The 23,790-nt window shown below is 40.0% G+C and overlaps 1 protein-coding gene across 8 annotated transcripts in view; it reads left to right on the forward strand.

Moving 5' to 3' along the window:
* LOC122562260 (platelet endothelial cell adhesion molecule-like) overlaps positions 1-10,772 on the forward strand; it is an 85,002-nt gene extending 74,230 nt beyond the window's left edge. For all 8 annotated transcript variants that reach the window (XM_043715023.2, XM_043715025.2, XM_043715026.2 and 5 more), the window contains 3 exons: positions 5,415-5,480; positions 9,081-9,109; positions 10,224-10,772. In XM_043715023.2, the coding sequence (XP_043570958.2) occupies positions 5,415-5,480; positions 9,081-9,109; positions 10,224-10,343 (215 nt within the window). In that variant the 3' untranslated portion in view covers positions 10,344-10,772. The remainder of the gene's footprint in view (positions 1-5,414; positions 5,481-9,080; positions 9,110-10,223) is intronic.
* The last annotated feature ends 13,018 nt before the right edge of the window (positions 10,773-23,790 follow it).

Here is a 23,790-nt window from a genome sequence, read left to right on the forward strand (position 1 = left end):
TAATTTTATAGAGCATCCAACAACTGGGAAAACAAATCAGTACAATTTAAAGACTGAATATTTCTGGTCAAAAGTGAAAGAGTGATGTTTTGCTCCTCTAACCTGAAGGGAATGACAGGGTTATAATGAATACTTTGCATCTGCCTTTATCAAGGGAACAGATGCTATTGATGCCATTGTGATCATGAAGGAAACTCAGCCAATCAAATTTGAAGAGGAGGGATTATACAATAAGCTTTTAGAACATAGAACATTACAGCGCAGTACAGGCCCCTCAGCCTTCGATGTTGCACCAACCTATGGAACCAATCTGAAGCCCTTCTAACCAACACTATTACATTTTCATCCATATGCCTATCCAATGACCATTCAAATGCGCTTAAGATTGGTGAGTCTACTACTGTTGCAGGCATTGTGATCCACACCCCTACTACTCCCTGAGTAAAGAAACTATCTCTGATAGGTCCTTTACGTATCAGCCTTCAATTTAAAGCTATGTCTAAAGTTTGGGAGAAGATTTGTAGCTCGGGTGCTCATTGTTGTGGTTCTGTTCGCCTAGCTGGGAATTTGTGTTGCAGATGTTTCGTCCCCTGTATAGGTGACATCTTCAGTGCTTGGGAGCCTCCTGTGAAGCGCTTCTGTATTGTTTTTTCCGGCATTTATAGTGGTTTGCTCTGCCGCTTCCGGTTGTCAGTTCCAGCTGGCTGGTGACCAGACTGTATGCAATACTCCAAATGTGGCCGTACCAGAGTTTTGTACAGCTGCAGCATGATCTCATGGTTCTGAAATTCAATGCCTCTACCAATAAAAGCTAAAACACTATATGCCTTCTTAACAACCCTATCAACCTGGGTGGCAACTTTCAAGGATCTGTCTACCTGGACACCAAGATCTCTCTGCTCATCTACATTACTAAGAATCTTACTGTTAGCCCAGTACTGTGCATTCCTGTTACTCCTTCCAAAGTGAATCACCTCACACTTTCCCACATTAAACTCCATTTGCCACCTCTCAGCCCAGCTTTGCAGCTCTGTAACCTACAACATCCTTTGTCACTATCCATAACTCCAGCAACCTTAGTATCATCTGCAGATTTACTAACCCGTCCTTCTATGCCCTCATCCAGGTCATTTATAAAAATGACAAACAACAGTCGACCCAAAACAGATTCTTGCGGTTACCCTACTAGTAACTGGACTCCAGGATGAATATTTCCCATCGACCACCACCCTCTTTCTTTCAGCTAGCCAATTTCTGATCCAAACTGCTAAATCACCCTCAATCCCATGCCTCCATATTTTGTGCAATAGCCTACCGTGGGGAAGATTATCAAACACCTTACTGAAATCCATATACACCACATCAACCACTTTACCCTCATCCACCTGTTTGGTCACCTTCTCAAAGAACTCAGTAAGGTTTGTGAGGCACAACCTATCCTTCACAAAACTGTGTTGACTGTCCCGAATCAACTTATTCCTTTCTCAATGATTATAAATCCTATCTCTTATAACCCTTTTCAATACTTTACTCACAACCGAAGTAAGGTTCACTGGTCTATAATTACCAGAGTTGTCTCTACTCCCCTTCTTGAACAAGGGGACAACATTTGTTATCCTCCAGTCTTCTGGCACTATTCCTGTAGACAATGATGACATAAAGCTCAAAGCCAAAGGCTTGGCAATCTCCTCCCTGGCCTCCCAGAGAATCCTAGGATAAATCCCATCCTGCCCAGGGGACTTACTATTGTTACATTTTCCAGAATTGCTAACACCGCCTCCTTATGAACCTCAATCCCAAATAGTCTAGTCGCCTGTATCTCAGTATTCTTCTCCACCGCATTGTCTTTTTCTAGGGTGAATACTGATGATAATTATTTATTTAGTGCTTCCCCTATCTCCTCTGACTCCATGCACAAATTCCCACTCCTATGCTTGATTGGCCCTAATCTTACTCTAGTCATTCTTTTATTCTTGATATATCTATAGAAAGCCTTACGGTTTTCCTTGATCCTATCCACCTACAACTTCTCATGTCCCCTCCAGGCTCATCTTAACTCTCTCTTTAGGTCTTTCATGGCTAACTTGTAACTCTCAAGTGCCCTAACTGAGCCACAGCATCTCACCTGAACATAAGCCTTCTTCTTCCTCTTGACAAGAGAATCCGTTTCGTAAGTAAACCACAGCTCCCATGCTCGACAACTTCCTCCCTGCCTGACTGGTACATACTTATCAAGGACCTGTAGTAGCTGGTCCTTGAATAAGCTGCACATTTCAATTATGCCCATTCTCTGCAGTTTCCTTCCCCATTCTATGCATCCTAAATCTTGCTCAGTCACATCATAATTGCGTTTCCCCCAGCTGTAACTCTTGCCCTGCGGTATATACCTATCCCTTTCCATCACTAAAGTAAACAAAACTGAATTATAGTCACTATCACCAAAGTGCTCCCCTACCTCTAAATCTAACACCTGGCCGGGTTCATTACCCAATACCAAATCTAATGTGGCCTCACCCCTTGTTCGCCTGTCTACATACTGTCCGGAAACTCCCCTGCACACATTGGACAAAAACTGATCCATCTAAAGTACTTGAACTTTAGTATTCCCAGTCAATATTTGGAAAGTTAAAGTCCCCCATAACAACTACCCTGTCACTCTTGGTCTTATCGAGGATGATCTTTGCTATCCTATCATCTACATCTATGGAACTATTTGGAGGCCTATAGAAAACTCCCAACAGGGTAACCTCTCCTTTCCTGTTTCTAATCTCAACCCGTACTACGTCAATTGATGAGTCTTCAAATGTCCTTTATGCAACCGTAATACTGTCCTTGACTAACAGTGCCACACTCTTTTACCGCTTTCCCTGTTCTTTACTGAACCATCTAAATCCCAGAACCTGCAATAAACGTTCCCATCCCTGCTCTACCCATGTCTCTAAAATGGCCCCAACATTGAAATCCAGGGTACCAACCCATGCTCCAACTTCACCCACTTTATTCTGGATGCTCCTGGCATTGAAGTAGACACACTTCAAATCAACTTCTTGCTTGCCAGTGCCCTCTTGTGATTTTGAAATCTTAGTTCTAACTTCACTACTCTGAAGCTGCTGTATACTCGAATTACAATTTTGGTTCCCATCCCCCCCTACTGAATAGTAACACAAGTTGGCAATGCATCGGAATCGAATCACAGAATCCCTACAGTGTGGAAGCAAGCCATTCAGCCCATTAAGTCCATATTGACCCTTTGAAGAACATCCCACCCACAACCCTATCCCTGTAACCCTGAATTTACCATGGCTAATCCACCTGGCTTGCGCATCCCTAGATACTATGGGCAATTTAGCATGCCCAATCCTTTTGCCTTTTGAGAGTTCATATCAACAGAATTGCTTTCATCATCCCTCTCTGTACTTTCTTCAAACCTCCAGCAAGCTAGTTAAACACAATGCTCCTTAAGATACCCATGCTAAATTTTCTTAATTAACCAATATTTGTTTACACAACTATCAATTCCAGCCTGAGTTTCCAGGGATTGCTCCATCACCAAAGATAAACTGGCTGGTCTGTAATTGCTGGACTTCTCCTTGCACCCCTTTTTGAACAAGGACATAATGTTTACAATTCTCCAGTCATATGGCTCCATCCGATTCAAGAACTGAAAGTTATGACCAATGCCTCTGCAAATTCCGCTCTCACTTCCTTGTACATCAAGAGGACATAAGATGATTATTTGAGTAGAAACAATGTGCCGTGTTATGGGAAAAGGCAGGAAAATGGCACTAAGAGATAATGCTCATTTGGAGAGCTGGTGCATGCTTGATGGGCTAAATAGTCTCCTTCTGCACCTTAATAATTCTGATACTCTGTTCATTGCTGTATTATGTTGAGCTAAGTTTCCATGCACATATCCTCTTCCACACCAAAACCATCTCCTAACTTGCGTAGCTCCATCTTTACTTCAGCTCATTTGCTGCTGAAAATCTTACTCATGTCTTTGTTATCTCTAGTCTTGACTAATGCAAAGCTTCCAGGCCTGCCTTCAATTTGAACGTTAGTGAAATTGACCTCAAACTTTTCACGCAATGGTGATCGTCACAGGCAAGAACAGTATTAGTTGCCCTTGAAATAAGTGGCTTGCTGGGCCACTTCAGCAGTGAATCAACCACATTGATGTGGGTCTGGAGTCAGATGTATGCCAAACAATATAAGAATAGCAGATATCCTTCCGTAAAGGACATTCATGCATCAGATGGCTTTTACAAAATCATAGTTTCACAGTTGGGATTGATTTGCAATTCTATGCTGATTAGATTTAAATTTCATCAGCTTTTTTGGGGGGGGAGCGTGGAGAATTTAAACTCTTGGTCGCTAGACTGTTAGCCTTGGTTTGTGGATTTCTCGTTTTGTGAATTGCCCACCCTTTATGTGAAAAGGTCCTTCCTGATTTTATGTTAAATGCCTCCCTTTCTCTGGATTCATTCATTGGATACCAAATAAAAGAAAAGGTATGAGTTACGTAATAGACAATCAATTTTCTTGTGTCTGGTTTCCCCTATGCCCTCACTCTACGCCTCGTCCTTCCATTCTAAAATTGAATATCAGTATCAGTGGCTCGCCACATTCACATTCTGCCCAGAAACAGGTCTCATGCAAAATTCAGGAACTTGTAATTAATGCAATATTTTCCTTAATTTGTTGATACTGATCGTAATCAGCGACCATATACATTTAAATTTATACTTGACAAAAATCACTGTTCTCACTAAGTACAGTCTACTGCCCCTGAGGTGAGTAGTTTAGTAGCAAGAGGTAGACAATATCCGCAAAGAATCTACAACTGATTTGAAACAGTAGTGAAGAAGTACTATCAAGCTGACAAAGTGAGAGATCAATCTGTACCTAGTTTGAGTATCTCAAGCTATTTGTTGCTATTGGGGATGAATATTTTCATTTAACCTGATCAGACATATAATACATCTCTGAACCAGATGGGACTGGGCCTCCTGGCTTTGAGGTAGGACACCACCACCACATGCAACTAAAATTAGTACACAACATCTTTTTACTCATAAGGTAATGTATTTAATATTCAACACCTGACTCTATTCTAGACACGAATACCAAATCCTGCTACTGTTCTTTTTAATGACCTTTTGGTAAGGAAATGAATAAAGAACAAGTCAGTTTAAGAGAAAGGAATGCTAAAGGGGAATGGGTGATAAGTTTGCTATTTTCTCATTTGCCAAAATTAGATGACTATTGTTTAGAGGGTAATGGGAATTTGTAATTGTAAAAAATGTAGGATCTGTTTGAAGGAGATCAGTGATGCTGAGTCCAAGTTCATAGTTGGACAGATTTGGAACAGATCTGAAATGGCTTTTAAACACTTCTTGTTCTACATTATATAGTTACAGAAGATGATTCTGAAAGTGATTGCGAAGCAGATTACACGAATGTGACATCAAAAAGAAAAGGTTGTATACTCTTTTTTTTAAAATTACTCATAAGTAAAACCTACATCTTGTAAGGGAGAACAAAGTTTTCCATTTTACTAACTGCTAGTTTTCTGATGTATTTGGACTCAGATTGACTTGTTTTTCTTACTTGATTTTACAGTAAAATCTTTTCTTTAGGAGAAAAGACTAATTTGAATTTTGCTCTTTTTTAAAGTACGGAATTACATCATTCTACATATATTGACATTACATTGAATATTTATAGAATTACAGTTATTGACATCTAGATTAGATTACATTACAGTGTGGAAACAGGCCCTTCGGCCCAACAGGTCCACACCGACCCGCCGAAGCGCAACCCACCCATACCCCTACATTTACCCCTTACCTGACACTAGGGTCAATTTAGGCTGGCCAATTCACCTGACCTGCACATTTTTTTGGACTGTGGGAGGAAACCGGAGCACCCGGAGGAAACCCACGTAGACACGGGGAGAACGTGCAAACTCCACACAGTCAGCCGCCTGAGGTGGGAATTGAACCCGGGTCTCTGGCGCTGTGAGGCAGCAGTGCTAACCACTGTGCCACCGTGCCGCCCTATAGCTGTCAGGTAGTTTGAAATGTTTCCTATTTCAGTTTTAAAAACATGCTGAGGTAATTTATATTGTAAACCTGGATATACTGAAACCATTCTATTGAAGCAACAGCTTTGCTGATCAACCAATAATTGAATCAGTGACCCCAAGCAAGTCCAACCATTTAATCATCTGAAATAGTTCCAGTTGAACAAACTGCTGCTGAGGGCTGGATTTGGTGCACTTTGCGTTAAGTGTGGGGGTGATGAACCATCTGTGTCCCAAGCAGCAACAAACCCTGCTGGTTTAAGCACCAATCCGGCATTTAATTGCTGTCTGGTGGGCTTCTCAACTGAAGTCTTGCCCTCTGCTGGGTGCTAGAGAACATCACTAGATGCCCAGGGTGCGCAATGGTGAACAGTTGCACCAGTGATAGGGTAAACATTTTTTTTGTCAGAATCATGGGGTGGGGGTTTGCATGGAGAAGAGATCAGGGGTTCAAAGGCAGGTACCAGGTGGCTTTCAGCAGCCACCCTCCTGCCTTCTTCTATGCCCAGAGATAGTGGCAATTGGAGCCATTAATTTACCACTTAAGATGGGTCAGGAAGAATGCCTATAAACTTTCCTGACCAGATTTTGAATTCTGAGGTGACAAAAAGGGCATGTACCCTACTAGTGCCACCTTGGCTGATCATTTGGCTGTCCCGCACATCTAGATTTGGAAATATTCTATCTTCTATATTAACTAGCACCAATGAGAAATGTATACAAATGGATTCTAAATACCATAAGAGCAAGGGAGTGACTTTGAACTCACTGCTGCCATGTTTTAAACATGAACTGGAGAGTAATGAGACAAAAATGCAAACAGAAACCTGTCATAACTTGCAAATGGGCCTAAATTTAAATATTTCCTCATTGTTGTGCAAATTAATCTCACTCAAGACCCTCACACTGAGTCTTCTTTTGATTTCTCTTAGGGTTTAGATTAGAATTTACCACACCCTCCTAGCCTCAGTATTGATTTGTTGGTAAATTGTGGATACACTGGGAGAGTGGAATACAAATTTAAAGCAGACGTAAGGATTTTCTCAAAAAGACAGACTTTCTAAGTATGGTCCCTGCTGTATTTGAGTTTTGATTTTTTTAAATTATTATTCCAGTTTCTGTGCTTTAGAAATCAGTTGTTTTTCTGGTCCTGACATTGGAAGGAAACAAAAATGAAACTTGAAAATGACTTGTATTGGACTGAATTTGAGTTCCACTGTAAGGTAGGCAAGACCAGTACAGACCAATATTAGTCACTTTCAAATTTTATTTATTTTCACTTGAGCGGTAGTATGCTCAATCATTAAATTGATTACTTTTTCTGATTAAAAAAACTAATAAAAATACAGCAAAGCTCATATTTCAAAAGAGTGATTTAATGTACGTCATGTGCTTCAGAAAATGATAATTGCCAAGGAAATGATGAGGCATTATAAGCTTAAAAGCATGCTTAATATTTAAGGAGATTCAAACTTCCAAAGTAATTTTTAAGGTCAGAGTAATTGAATCATACAGTTTGGAAGAAGCACCCTTCTGTAGAACTAGTACACACCAATTTTTTATTTCAAAAATATACTTTATTCATAAAATAATTTGATGGTCTGTACAGTTGGTCATGCCACACATACGTAAACATTTACATACAGAGATCAGAACTTATCATTTGTATATACAGGTCTGTACGTTTATCAATCATATGTCCATATATTTAGCTGAGGCGTCACTAGTGCACACCATATTCCCAAACTAAACTAATCTGATTTGCCTGCATTTGACCCATATCCCTCCAAATCTTTCCTATTCATGTACTTATCCAAATGTCTTTTAAATGCAGTTTACCTGCTTTCATCACTTCCTCTAGCAATTCATTCCACACATGCATCACTCTGTGTAAAAATGTTTCCCCTCATGTGCTTCTTAAAACTTCCTCCTCTCACTTTAAAAACATGCCCCTTGTTTTGAAATCCCTCACCCTCTTATCTATGCCCCTCATGATTTTATAAACCTCTATCAGGTCACCCCTGAACCTCCTATGCTCCAATGAAAAACGTTCCAGCCTATCCAGCCTTTCCCCATAACTCAAACCCTCCGTCCCAGCAACATCCTAGTAAATCTTTTCTGATCCCTCTCCAGCTTAATAATATCCTTCCTACAGCAGGGTGACCAAAACTGTACACAGTACTCCAGAAGAGGCCTCATCAACATTCTGTACAACTGCAACATGACATCCCAACTCCTATACTCAAAGATCTGAGCAATGTAGACAAACATGCTAAATACCTTTTTAAACACCCTGTCCACCGGTGATGCAAATTTCAAAGAATTACGTACCTTAACCCGTGGGTCTTTTTGTTCTACCAGTGACCCACTATTACTTGTATAGGTCTGGTTTTATTTGTTTCACCAAAATGCAATACCCACATTTATCCAAATTAAGCCCCATCTCTCATGCCTCAGCCCATTGACCCAATCAATCAAGATCTTTTTATAATCTTAGATAAGCTTCTTCACTGTCCACACTACCACCAATTTTGGTATCATCCCCAGCCATACAAACCATGCCTACTATATTCTCATCCAAATCATTTATATAAATGACAAACAAAAGTGGAGTAATTAACTTAAACTTGTCAACTTGTTTTCATAAGATAACATGCCACTGACTTAGATATTAATAATCCCCATTAATTGAACAGCAGAAATAGCTTGCTTTCATGTCCCTTTGGTTTCAGCTTTTGATCTGCTACTCTGTCTATTTATTCTGGTTTCAACCTTCCTTTCTTCAAAATCAAAAGGTAGTAAAACACAGTACGGAAGAGATTAACACTATAACAAAGGAATGTTTATGATAACAAGAGACAGAAAAAAATACTGTAGGACAAATGGAAAAATACCGAAGTGAGATATTGGTTCAGAAAAGGAGTGATAAATAGAGGAACAACTGGGTGTTCACTTTATTGCATTTAATTATAGTAATTCAATTCTGTTCTTGCAGCTGCCAGTGCTGACAGCGATACCTCCTCTGTAAGTAAATCTTTATCATTGATAAATTATTCTATGTAATATTTTAATGTGTATCGAACATTACCCAAACAACTTAAAATTCATATAACTTGTATCATTAGAAGATGATGTTTTTCAGGCTTATAAAATCGGACAAGTTTAAATTTTTTTTTACTATTTTAGTTGATCCATCCAGAAAGAACCAATTATCTGCCCCATCCAGCATCAAACAGTTTCTCAAATTATAATGTACCAGGTTTCACTTCCACTTCCTCACCAAAAGTTTATTTCATGAGTTACTCATGATGTGCAACATTTCCAGACATTAGTTATTGTAAATTGCCTTACATTATATTGAACACAAGTGCTTCTCCTACCCTCACAGTTTCATCTAAAGTTCAGAACATTACTTAACTTTGTATACATGTTGGCTGCTGCATTCTCTTATGAATCTTATAAAACAGAGGATGAAAATTATATTGATTTTAACTGGGTCTAAAGGAGTACAATTCACCATCCTTCAAAGTGTCTAACTTTGTGCCCCAAATGTTTATCTCATCCCTTCCAACAGCTTCTTCCGCACTGTTATTAGACTTCTGAATGGACCTTTCAAATTTAATGTTGATCTTGCTTTTGGTACACCTTCTCTATAACTGTAACATTGTATCACTTGTCCTGTTCTATCACCTATGAACTTTGTACAGCATGAGCTGCCTGCACTGCACGCAAAAACAAAGTTTTCACTGTACTGAGGTACATGGCAATAACAAATCAAATCATGACACAGCTTTACCCTATGCCTATCCCACCAATCCAAACTGCATTACTATTCTCTTCAGCTTATTGTGACGTCAAGGCCAAGCCAAGCTAACATTTCCAAAAACGTTGACAAAACTGAAGTCATCTTTTTGCTTCCTATGCTTCTGGACTGGACTCAGTTAATTTCTCAGGCTCCAATTAAATGCTAATTTGAAGAAATACAAATTCATTGCATACTGCATACCATAGTTCAGTTTCCTTCTTTAACCACTACTTTAGAGATGATAATGTGAGTCAAATCTTAATGTATTTTTAATGCTAAAGAGGTGTAAATGGAAAAGACCAGTAAGAGTTCTGTTTTCTTTGTTATTAACAGGATGAAACCAATCACGTTTTATACACTCAACTTGATTTAGCTGCTCTGCAGAATAACAGTACACCACAGCCACAAGGACCCACAATATATGCTTCTATTGCTTTAGATAAGTTACGGTGAAGGGTTCCTGAAAAGTTAGAACCTTAGACCCATGATTGTATTTTGATAATTGGTCATCAAACTCATTTTGAACCAAGTAAACCAAGAAATTGTAAATAGCTATTTGGCTTGTTAATCAGGCACAAGAAATCCTTTCATTTTGTATGAAATATTACCTTAGTATTTATCATGATTAAAAATTGATTCTTTACATGGGGGAAAAAATCAAGGCTATGGGGAGAAGGCAGGGAATGGGTTTGAGGAACGTATCAGCCCTGATTGAATGGTGGAGCAGGCTCATTGGGCTGAATGTCCTAATTCAACTCCTGTATCTTATTGTCTAAATAAACCAATTTAGAAATAGAGAAAACAGAACAAAGAGCATAACAGTTTTGAGTATTAGATTAGTGTCATAGATTATTAAGATGTATATTCATGCCTGCAACTAGCGTCTTTGTGTACAAGATGATTAGGGGGTTAGATAGGGTTGACAGTGTGAACCTTTTCCCGCGTATGGAGTCGGGTATTACAAGGGGGCATAGCTTTAAATTAAGGGGGGGTAGATATAGGACTGAAGTTAGGGGTAGGTTCTTCACTCAGCGAGTCGTAAGTTCATGGAATGCCCTGCCAGTTGCAGTGGTGGACTCTCCCTCTTTATGGGCATTTAAGCGGGCATTGGATAGGTATATGGAGGATAGTGGGTTAGTATAGGTTAGGTGGGCTTGGATCGGCGCAACATCGAGGGCCAAAGGGCCTGTACTGCGCTGTATTCTTCTATGTTCTATGTTCTATGTCTTGGCACTTGTATTAGTTTTGTACTGAGGATAGAAGAAACAGCTAAGCCAATTTCAAGTTTTTGCATCAAAAGAATTGGATAAAGATCACGCATGTTCAGACAATCTCCTTAATCCTCTTACTGATCAATTCCAAAGTGCAGGCCCAAGTTTGACCACTTGCATACCAAATAATGGAGTGTAAGAAAATTTGAAAAGTACATTATAAAGTGGATTTTCAAATAAATTATTAAGTTGTTTATAACTTAAAAATAATTTATATCTTTTGGATAAATAATCAATTGAGCATGGATTCATGTTTGTATTTTGGTATATTGGTTCTTAATCGAGTTAAGTAGAAACCACAAAAAAAGGAAATTCACATGAAATCAGCACCTACAGTGGCATCAATTGTTGCAAGAGTGACAATCATTATGCATCTCCCATAATTCTTAAAATTCCTTATAAAGCTTAGTGTCAAATTATTGGTAATAGGATGTCACTTGTCCATGTTAAATCTCTAAATGCAAAATGAATAGTGAAAAAAGTTAAAAGATTCCTGTTTACTGAAACCAAGGCAAAATACAAGACATAAAGGTAATGGGTCCTAAATTCTTAGAGGACTCTGCTGATTTTTGGGTATAATTTCAATGCAAAACCAATGCAACTCCTCGAAATAGAGAATGAGAGTTGTACTAGAGTTTGACCTCTTTTGAGTTTCCTGAATGGAGTGAAATCATTGAACCTCTTCTTGACTCACATGAGTCTAATAGTAGCCAGGAGGGAGAAACTACATACAACTTGTGCTCCCATTCCTCAGGCTCTAAATTAGACCTGCTGTAAGAATGGAAGCTATTTTGCTAGAGGTTTACGAGCCCGTTATGCACTGCACAATATCTCCACCCTAGCCCAAAGAACAGACTTATTGTAACAATTTGTTGATCAATTCCTTTGTTCAGGGCTTCAAAGGAACCATATTTAGGGTCAGTAAGAGGATCCCAAGCAATTGGTCTCTGCCATGAGTTCAGAAATTTTGACCTTCATGAGCAGGAAAGTGCCAAAGATGTTCCTGAAGTGATGCATGCAACAGTCCGTAAAGTTGGTGTGCCCCCCCCCCCCCATTAATTTGACAAACCATGCTTCATAAATGGTGTTGTTCACTGGTGCCATCTTTAGGGTTTTGTGAAAGGAATTCATTATCCTTATATTGCCTTTGGGAAATTTGGAATTCTGGTCTTTAGCTCATTTCAACCACAAAATGGAAGGAAGCGATGCATCATCTTGCAGGAGACCTCATCTGGATTTCTGCATTCCACAGTGGACACCAAAGCTTAGCAATAATATTATTGGCATTGAAAGGGAATCAGAATTACACAAAGAATTAACTGGTTAAATTATGAAAAGATGTTGGATAAGATTGCTCTGTATTCCTTTAAGTTTAAATGATCAAGAAATGAAATATTATGATCATTCTTGTTTCCCAGTATTGCTTTCTTTTTTTGTGGGAAGTTTGTGGAAAATCTGTTTCAATTCTGAAAATAGGTATCATTATAAGGAAAGTCAAAGACAATGTAAGAAAACTAGGTGTGGAAACGTGTTGAAATAATTGATGTTAATGCTTGAATTTCTACCAAAAATAACTGAATTGTAAATGCTTAATTCTGGTAAATGATATGTAAACATTTTAATTGCCAAGTTAAGTTGGTCCTCCTTAGTGACACATACTGTATAAATGGTTTTATGTATGGGATATCACTTCCAATAGCATTTCAGAGATGTACACGAATGTAGGACTCGAGAAGTGTAAGGATTATTTAATATGTAACTAATTAGTTAATGCTTATCTAGAGGTTGTATTCTCGTAATACAAAATATTTTAATAACATTTCTGTATATTATATGACTGAAGTTTTTCTCAATAATGACATTTGTGTCTAAACAAAACTCTTCTAATACTTTCTACAAGAAAAATAAGAAATGTTCAATGATTTTCTCTAAAAAAATAATAAAATTGCTAATATTTGAAAAAAAGATTATTCTTCATAACTTTTCATAAAATGTTAAAAAGTTACTTGTCTTTTCAAATAGATATGGAAAATTCTCCAATATAGAACTTTTGACATACATTTTACCAGGAATGAGGTAATGAAAACTATTAAACAAAAGCATAATTTTCATTCTGTAGGAAGTCTTTAAGTACTCATAGAATTAAAGATAAAATTATGTGTGTGGCAGAGACAGGAAGAAGAGGAGGAGTGTGTATATGAATTGCAAATTATCTCTGAACTAACAAAAGATTGGAAGTTAGGATAAGGGGACATTTTCAGGATAGCAACCTATAACTAGTGGAATGCCACAGGAATCAGTGGTGGGATCACAATTATTTACAATAAGTTAATGACTTAGATGAGGAAAGTGAATGCGCTATAGCCAGGTTTGTGGATGACATAAAACAGGTGGGAAGTGATAAGGATGGCACATAGAGTCTGTAGAGGGATATAGACATGTTCAGCAAGTGAGAAAAACATTGGCACATGGAATATAATATGGGAACTTGTGTTTAGTGATTGTAATGAGGTCAGCCAGATGGACGTTATAGAATGAGTTCCCTGATTGGGACTGTTAATCTAGTCCAATTATGGAGCTTTGGCTGACACATAAGAACAGCAGTGTCCCTTCACTGTTTTGATCACACAGCATTGCCCTTTGATGTGAAGGGCAGTGTTTGTCACTGGCCACCCGGGTGTTTTCCTATCTTCCTGGTGGTGGAATTTGAATAAAGATTTGTGCACTTTGTGTCTTTCACTGTCTCACACCTGCACACACACACCATGGGTGCTGGGGAAAAAAAAAATAAGCACTACCGCACTTAGGTGGTAGTGTGGGGGTTAAAATAAAAGCTTTAAAATAAAAAAAAGAACAGCAGTGTCCCTTCACTGTTTTGATCACACAGCACTGTCCCTTGATGTGAAGGGCAGTGCTTGTCACTGGCCACCCGGGTGTTTTCCTATCTTCCTGGTGGTGGAAATTGAATAAAGATTCGTGCACTTTGTCTTTCACTGTCTCACACCTGCACACACACACCATGGGTTCTGGGGATAAAATAAGCACTACCGCACTTAGGTGGTAGTGTGGGGGTAGAAAAGAAAAAAAAAATAAGAAAGAAAAAGAACAGCAGTGTCAGAGGTTCCGTTTAATCTTAAGAGCTGGCTCTGAGGGAACTGGATCAGTGTCAAGGACTGTCTATATTTAAATAAATGTTGACATGGTGACGGAATACTGGTCTCGGTGGGGTTAGTTCTCTAACTTTTGCAGTCTTCTTCCTTTGACCCCCGTCAAAAGTTTTTTTTCTTTGTCAACTTCATGATCTTAGGATATCAGTTTGATTTTTTAAAAATCTTGGATACTCCAATGTTCTTCTCAAACAACTCCTTTCTAATTTTTGTATTTTTTTTCTCACTAATTTTCATGTGCCAAAACTCATATCTATATCACACATTAATAATCATCATTTCATAAGTTAAAAAAAGAACAGCAGTGTCAGGGGTTCCGTTTACTCTTAAGAGCTGGCTGTGAGGAAGCTGGATCAATGTCAAGGATGTGTAAATAAAGGATGACTTGGTGATGGGACAACAGCCTATCTGCAATTATTTTGTGGCAATGAGAGTGAAATGAATGATGTAACTATGAAAAAAAGCACCAACTAGCTGAAGCCCAATTAGACTTCAAACAGGCACGGTGACTGGCTTTATCATTGAAAAATGTGGCAATTGGAACATATGAGTTACAGGGTATTCCAATCTGCCTCAGCTTGGGGAACATCACTTGAATGAATGCAATTGTATAGCTTCACTCAGGACATATCTTGAACAGAGGTACTCTAGGGCAGTCCACAGCAAATCCCTAAAAAAAAGCACCAAGCCTTGGCCAAGGCCAAAGTTAAAATTTTCTTCAGGATCAGAGCCAGCAAGCCATTGTAGTTGCTGCCTGTATACAGACTTGAGACAAACAAAAACTCTCACTAAACCGAAAGGAAATAGAAGATCTCATAGGCTTGTATTCAGGCTAGTGCGCAGCCTAGAAAGTCCACCTACATCTGGTTTGGAAATAAATGGTTAAAAGGTCACCCAGTTCTAATGGAGGTTGATAATGGCGCGCCATTTCAGTGATTGCAGAACCAGTCTTTAACAAAATTCACTCTGGACTCCAACCTGTATGTTTGCACAAGACCTCAGCTAGATTGAGAACCTACACCGGGGAACCTTTTACATAAGACGTAGGAGCAGAAATTAGGCCGTTCAGTTCATCAACTATCATGGCTCAAGTTTCTCATCTCCATTCTCCCGCCTTCTCCCCGTAACCCTTGATCCCCCTGACAATCAAGAACTTATCACAGTCTTAAATACACTTTACAGATTAAGGATGCAACTTTGGTTCCAGTCTAAATGAGAAGCAGCTGATTCAGATACCACTGATTGCAGTAAAAGGCTTGGACCCAAGCTCGATGAAGTGAAATTGTTTGAAAAAGATTCATATTGATTTGCTCAACATTGATGATTAGGAAATGGCTGCCTGAGTGAAATCCTAATTAAATACCTGAAGGTCTAGGGACTATCAAAGGAGCCAAGGCCACATTGCACGTTGACCAGGAAGCAATTCCATGATTCTGCAAGGCCTGCCCAGTGCCGTTTGCCTTATGGGCAAAAGTAGAAGACTGGAAAATGAATGAATCATCAAACCAGCTTATGGAATGTGCAGCAATGGTTGTACTAAATGTGAAGAATGAGGGTTAGTTGGCCTTTGTGGATATTTTTAACAAATGGTAAACCGCTTTCCACAGCTGGGTAAATACCAAATTCCCTGCAAAGAAGATTTATACGCAAAGCTAACAGGATGGGGGGGGGCTTTCCTTTATGAAGCTGAACATGAGCCATGGACAACTAGAAATGTGGTGAGACGAAGATTCTCAGATAAATGCCACAATTAATACCCATGAGGGTTTGTCAAAGACTGCCATTTGGGATATTGTCAGTCTGTGCAATGTTTCAGCAATGGAAAACATTTTACAAGGTCTACCTGAGGACACCATTTATCTGGATGACATGTTAATAACAGGGAAGATCAATAAAGAGTACTTAGAGAACTTAGACATAGTCCTTTTTTTCCAAGCGGCTGTACACCTTTGAAGGGAAACGTGTGTTCCAGGCATGCCAAGTGACCTACTCAGGTGACAGAGTTGACAAAACTGTTGAAAGATAAAATGAGGGCGATTAAAGGTGCCCTGTCTCCCATGTCTGTACCAGAGCTTAGGTCTTTCTTAATTAGGTGCATTAGTACAGAAAATTCATACATAATCTGGCCTCCAAAAGGCACCTTTGCATCAACTCTTAAAAAAGGAGTCAGCGTTAGAAATGATCATATAGCTGAGCCATACCTTTCAGGGAATGAAAATGCAGCTACCATCATCTAAGTTGTTGGTACACTATGATCCCAAGCGAGACTTGGGATGCTGACAAGCGATGCCTCCCCGTATGGCTTCAGGATAGTATCAGCTTGTAGGTGACCCAATGAAGAGGAATGCCCAATCGTGTATGCATCCAGGATTTTGGCTAATACAGTCAGATAGAAAAGAAAGGTTAGTGGTCATATTTGGAGCCAGGAAGTACCACCAATAGCTTTACAGACATAAATTTGTAATAATAATGGACAACAAACCCCAAAGAGGACCAAGCAGTGCTGCCTGTAGTTTCAGGCCAAATACAGTAATGGGCTCTAATACTAAGTGTGCATGATTAAAAGTTGGAACACTGTCCAGAAGTCAAAGTGTGGCACTGGAAAAGCACAGCAGCATCTGAGGAGCAGGAGAGTTGACGATTTGGGCATAAGGCCTTCATCTGGAATGTGTGGGGGGGGTGGGCTGACAGATAAATAGGAGGGGGGTGGGGCTGGGGAAGGTAGCTTGGAAGGCGTTAGGTAAATGCAGGTGAGAGTGGAGAGTGTGTTGCTGGAAAAGCACAGCAGGTCAGGCAGCATCCAAGCAGCAGAATTGATATTTCAGGCTGGAGCCCTTCATCAGCCTCTTCCAAGGATGCCTACCTTGAAGTTCTCCTCTCTCTACAAAGATCTCAGTGAGTCCCTCTCTCACTGTACTCCCCAAGTACTCTTCTCTGCCCTGAAGCTCTTCAGCCACGTTCTCAAGCAGACTCGTTACCACAGCCACATCTCCTTCCTCAGTACCTGCCTACGGAACTGTCTGATCCCAGATGGACTCCTGACCACATTCAGACCAACCTAGTTTGGACCTGAACACCATACTCAGTACACTACAAATCTGAAACTGCTCATTTCTGATAAAGGGCTCCGGCCTGAAATGTCGATTCTCCCGCTCCTCAGATGCTGCCTGACTTGCTGGGCTTTTCCAGCAACACACTGATCTTCAGCACCTGCAGACCTCACTTTCTCCTAGATGCAGGTGACGGATGATGAAGCTGGAGGAACCAGATCATAATTGAGGAAGGCCTATTATTATTGGGAGCAAGAGTGATTGTCCTGAGTAAAGGTCGCTACCAGATACTGGCTGAACTCCATGAGGGTCATCCAGGGGTTTCCAAAATGAAGATGTTGGCAAGAAATTATGTTTATTGGCCATGATTAGATGCAGACATAGCAGTGTTGGTGGGGCAATGCCCAGAGTGCCAACATGGGCAAAAATTACCATAAGCAGCTCCTCCACATTTGTGAATATGGCCAGGTTAACCCCTGACTCCATTACACATCGACTATGTAGGTTCTTTCATGGACTGTGTTCTTAAACATTGTGGATTTCCACTCAAAGTGGCTGGATGTACATTGAGTTCATTTGCCAAATATAGGGATGATAGAAATACCGTATGCATCTTTTGCAATACATGGTCTCTCAGAAGCAGTTTGAGTATTTCCTTAAGTCAAATGGTATTCGTCATACAAGGACAGCTCCCTACCATCCATCTTCTAATGGTCTGGCAGAAAGAGCAGTCCAAACTTTGAAGGAGGGCTTAAAGGAAGACCCTACAGCTTCACCAGATAACAAACTGTCCTGGCTCCTATTAGATTAATAGGACCAACCCTCATGCAACTACATGCACAGTTCCAGCACGGTTGCTAATGGGGAGAAGACTCCGCATGAGGTAAAATCTGATATCCCCGGACCTGTGGTGCCAGATGAAACTGCATCAGAAACACCACTGCTGGACAAAAGACTCCACTAAGGAAGAAAGACAATTTACTTTGGGGGACCAAGTTTGGTGTAGGAACCACGGGAATGGCCGTGCATGGGTCAGAGGCATGGTCGACAAGAGGTCAAATCCAGTGACGTATAAAGTTCAGGTGGGTGCAATGATCCTGAACAAGCAAGTCGACCATAAGAAAGCTGCTAGCTCATAAATGGTGCAGCAGCAAAACATACTTGGCTCCTCAACAGCCTTTCTGACTGTTGTGGAACCCGCGGGTTCTCCCTCTCCATCAAATATTGAAGATACTTCGGAATCTGAGGTGGACACGGTGGATAACGCCACCTCAATGCCTTTGCCGCTTGAAGGGCAGAATGAGTTTCTTCTGAGATGTTCTGAGTGGAAGAGGTAGGCTACTGTGCATTACAAGTGCCCATATCAAAGGCAGAGTTGGAGGAACTTGACCCAGTGCTAAAACACCCCAGAAGGAGCTGAAAAACAACAAAGCAGCCTATGTCCTCAGACTCATAGCGGGAAGGGATGTAGTGATTGTAACAAAGTCAGAATAGAATACAAGTTCTCTGATTGGGGCTGTTAATCTGGTCCAAACAGGAGTGTCAGAGGTTCTGTTCACTCAGAGCTGGTTCTGAGGAAGCCGTATCAGTGTCAAGTACTATACATGTGTAAATAAAGGGTGACATGGTGGCAAGATACTGGCCTCTGCAGAATATTTCATTGTGAGATTAACTACGTTGGCAGGAAGAATAGAGGAACTTCATTCATCTCTGCCTCCTGACTCTGTTGTTGTAGCCATCACTGAGGTGGTGCTGGGGAAGCTGAAAGGTCTGCAGATGGATAAATCATTCAGACCCGATGGACTACAGACCAAAGTTCTGAAGGAGGTAGTGGAGGAGATTATGGGCGCAGTGGTGGTGATTTTTAAGGAATCACTGGAGTCAGGGAGGATCCCAGAGGACTGGAAAATGACCTCAATTTAAGAAGATAGTCTTTTATAAGCCAGTTAGCCTTACCTCGGTTGAAGAGTTTAGAATCCATTATTAAGGATGAGATTGCGGAGTACTTGTAAGTGCAAGGTATAAAATAGGGCTAAGTCAGCTTGGCTTCGTCAAGGGAAAGTTATGTCTGACAAATCTGTTAGAATTCTTTGGGAAGATAACAAGTAAGTTAGACAAAGGAGAGCTAATGGATGTGATCCATTTGAATTTCCAGAAGGCCTTTGACAAGATGCTGCATTGGAGGCTGCTAAATAAGATCAGAGCTTATGGTGTTAGGGATAAGACACTGGCAGGAAAGAGGATTTACTGACTGGCAGAAGGCAGAGAGTGGGGATAAAGGGCTCTTTTTCAGGATGGCAGCTGGTGACTAGTTCTGCAGGGGCCAGTGTTGGGACAACTATTATATGTTAACAGTCTGGAAAAAGGAACTGAGGACATTGTTATGAAGTTTGCAGATGACACAAAGACAAGTGGAGGAACAGGTCATGTTGAAGCAGGGAGGTTACAAAAGAGCTTTGACAGGTAAGGAGTCTGGACAAAAGTGGCAGATGGAGTACAATTTGGGAAAGTGTAAAGTTATGCACATTGCTAGGAATTGAGGTGTGGACTATTTTCAGAAATTCAAAGTACAAAGGCAAATAGGAATCCTAATTCAGGGTTCTATAAAGGTTAACATGCAGGTCCAGTTGGCGGTTAGGAAGGCAAATGCAGCTTTCATTTCAAAAGGGCTATAATACAAGAGCAGAGATGTATTGCTGAGGCTGTAATAAGTATCTGGTCAGACTGCATTTGGAATATTGAGAGCAGTTTTGGGCCCTGTTTCCTGGGGATAAAGGGCTTGTCATAAGGAAGAGCAGTTGAGGACTTTGGGTCTATACTTGATGGTACTTAGAAGGATGAGGGAATCTGATTAAAGCTTACAGAATACGGAGAGGCCTGGATAGAGTGGACTTGGAGAAGATGTTTCCACTAGGACAGACCAGGATCCAAGGGCACAGCCTCAGGGTGAAGGGAAAACTTCAAACTGAGAGGAGGAGGAATTTCTTAAGCCAGAGCATAGTGAATTTGCAGAACTCATTGCCGCAGAAGGCAATGGGGGCCAAGTCATGGAATGTATTCAAGACAGAGATAAATAGAATTAATAATTAAGGGGATCAAGGGCTAAAGGGAGAAGGCAGGAGAATGAGGTTGAGAAATATATCAGCCATGATCGAATGCTAGTGCAAATCCGATGGGCTGAATAGCATAATTCTATTCAGATATCATGGTTTTATGATCAACTTAATGCGAAACCCTAGGCAGTGATTTGAATTTGTGCAAACACATTCGCTAGCAAAGATAGCAAACTTTCCTCTGGTAAAATTTTTGAAATGCAAATGCAGAAATGAAGTTCTCTGATGATTTATGAAGCAGCGAAGACACACTGGCCAAGCCCAAATGCCTATAGGGTTTTTCCAATGCATAAGTAATTTAAGTTACAACGTAATTTTTTTTAAAAAAAGCCAGTATATGGGGGTGTCAGCACGTGGTTTTAGATGAATATGTTTCATTAAAATTAGAAGCAGAACTGAGAGTAGCCTAGTGAATCAGTCATCACGTTCTTCAAAGCAGAGGAAGAGGCTCATAAACAGGAAATATGCATCAGAACAAATCAAGATGCTTGGATTGCCAGTACAGATCTTTAATGTATTTTAAAATTTATTCTTGGTCTTCAAAACCTTTCCAGTTCCATCAAAATCATTAATATCAATATGGACAATGACAACTAGATCCCTCCCCTTCAAGTTCCTCTCCAGCCCTAAAATGCTCTTAACCCTGACCTTAGTCAGGTGACACAGCCTTTGGGACGCACACAAGGTTGCAAAGAAAAGCCTCTATACCCTAGTTTTATTGTTTTCTATTCCTACTATCATTTGATTTCCTCCCCTCACTTGAATGGCTCTCTGTACCATGGTGTCATGGTCAGTTTGCCGTCTCTACTCCCGTGCATACAACTTGCAAGAACCTCATAACTGTTGGACAACTATTGGGACAGGTTTCTTGAGAGCTGTCCTTTGGTCTTTCCACCTGCTTCACCACAACCAAGCCCACCTGTTCTTGATCACAGAGCAAGTTAGAACTACATAATCTAAGGGTTTTGAATGCCTTGTGAACAAAGTGTCCAGGTATCTTTCTCCCTCCATGATGTGATGTAATGTCTGTAGCTTGAACTCCAACTCAACTCAGATCTGAATTTGCTCAAGCTGCCAACATTTGGTACAGATTTCTTTATGCTACTCTTTCCTTATGGGAGCATTACCACCAGAAAGCTCACCTCGAGTCATATACTATTCCAAATTTGGACATATATTATTATACCTTCAAGAGTATGGTACCTCTCAAAGATCATCAACTGAAACATTAAACAGTTTCTCTTTCCAAAGATGTTGCCTGACATGCTGAACATTTCTAGCATTTCTGCATTTTAAGATATCCAGCACCACCTCCTCTGTAATATGGACATTTTTCAAGATGTCACCACCTATTTCCACACACTCTACATCTTACACGTCCTTTTCCACAGTAAACACTGTTGCAAAATATTTGTTTAGTATCTCCCCCATCTCCTGCGGTTCCACACATCTTTGAGAGGCCCTATTCTCTCCCTAGTTACCCTTTTGGTCTGAATGTATTTATAGAAATCCGTTGGATTCTCTTTAACCCTATTTGCCAAAGTTAACTCGTGCACATTTTGTCCTCCTGATTTCCAAGTATATTCCTACTACCTTTATACTCTAAGGATTCACTCGATCTCTGCTGTCTATATCTGACATATTCTTCCTTCTTTTCCTTGACGAAAATCTCAATCTCTCTAGTCATCCAGCTCTCCCTACACCAGCCAGCCTTGCCTTCCACCCTAACAGGAACATACTGTCTCTGAATTCTCATCATCTCATTTTTGAAGGCTTCCCATTTTCCAGCTATCACTTTACCTGCAAACATCCACTCCCAATCAACTTGTGAAAGTTCTTACCTAATACCGTCAAAATTAGCCTTCCCCTAATTTAGAATTTTAACTTTTAGATCCTGACTACTCTTTTCTATGACTATTTTAAAACTGTAGAGCCCCCCACTGATACCTCAGTCACCTGCCCTGCCTTATGTCCCAACAGTAGGTCATGTTTTGCACCTTCTCTATTAGGTACATCGACATACTGAATCAGAAAATTTTCTTGTACACACTTAACAAATTCCTCTCCATCTAAACCCTTAATACTATGGCAGTCCCAGTCTATGTTTGGAAAGTTAAAATCCCCTATCATAATCACCCTATTATTCTTACAGATAGCTGAGACCTCCTTACAAATTTGTTTCTCAATTTCCTGCTGACCATTAGGGGGTCTGTAGTATAATCCCAATAAGGTGCTCATCCCTTTCTTATTTCTCATTTCCACCCAAATAAGTTCTCTGGATGTATTCCCAGGAATATTCTCCCTACATACAGCTGTAATGTTATCCCTTTATCAAAAACGCTACTTCTCTTCCTCTCTCGTTCCCCTACCCCCCACCTTTCTATTCTTCCTATAGCATTTGTATTCTGAAACATTAAGCTGCCAGTCCTGTCCATCCCGGAGCCATGTCTCTGTAATTTGCTGGTAAATGGGACTAGATCAATTTAAGATATCTGGTCAGCAAGGACGAGTTGGACCGAAGGGTCTATTTCCGTGCTGTACGGAGCTATGACTATTAAGTGATGTTAATTTTGTTACGCAACAACAAAGATGGAGTATAGACAGTGGCTCAGAAACAGAAAGTATGGGGAGAACATGCCAGAGAGTAAGCCTACTGCACTGTCTCAAATTTCAATTGGAGGGGCTTTTCCAATAGTGTGTAAGTTAAACAAAGAAGATTACATTAATTGTTATTAATAAATCAGCTGAAATGCTTTACGTCTTAATAGAATTTATAAAGTACATTTTTCTGCCTCCCAAATTAAAAAATACTGACAGTGAATTCAAATGAAGAACCCAAATGCATAATAATACACACAATTATTGCTTATCATCATTGCTGAATTATTAAGCAGAAGTCATACTTTTGTTTACAATCTTTTGCATTGTCCTCATTGTTACCATTACCCAATGTGTGGAGATAAATAGCTCCCAGATCTGCAGAAATACTATTAGGGATGCAGGAACAACTGAAAAGTTTGCCTTTTTTCTCTCTCCCCATACGAACATATCATCATTCAACAATATAAAGAGTTTGAGAAACTCATCAAAATTTGAGACAGAATTCAAGAGCGAAAAGAAAAAGGATTATAGCAACTTATATCCAACAAATCCATTCAGTACAGATATATGCACAAAGCAAAGATGGTTCTTTATTAATTTCTTAAATTTTTAATCCTTTCATTGGATGCATATCACTGGAAAGTCCATCAGTTGCTAATTGTCCTTGAACTGAGTCGCTTGCTAGGCCATTTCAGAGA

This window comes from Chiloscyllium plagiosum, unplaced genomic scaffold, assembly GCF_037043375.1.
Source record: "Chiloscyllium plagiosum isolate Xiang-an unplaced genomic scaffold, Cpla_swu_hap1 HiC_scaffold_25, whole genome shotgun sequence".
Lineage (NCBI taxonomy): Eukaryota > Metazoa > Chordata > Chondrichthyes > Orectolobiformes > Hemiscylliidae > Chiloscyllium > Chiloscyllium plagiosum.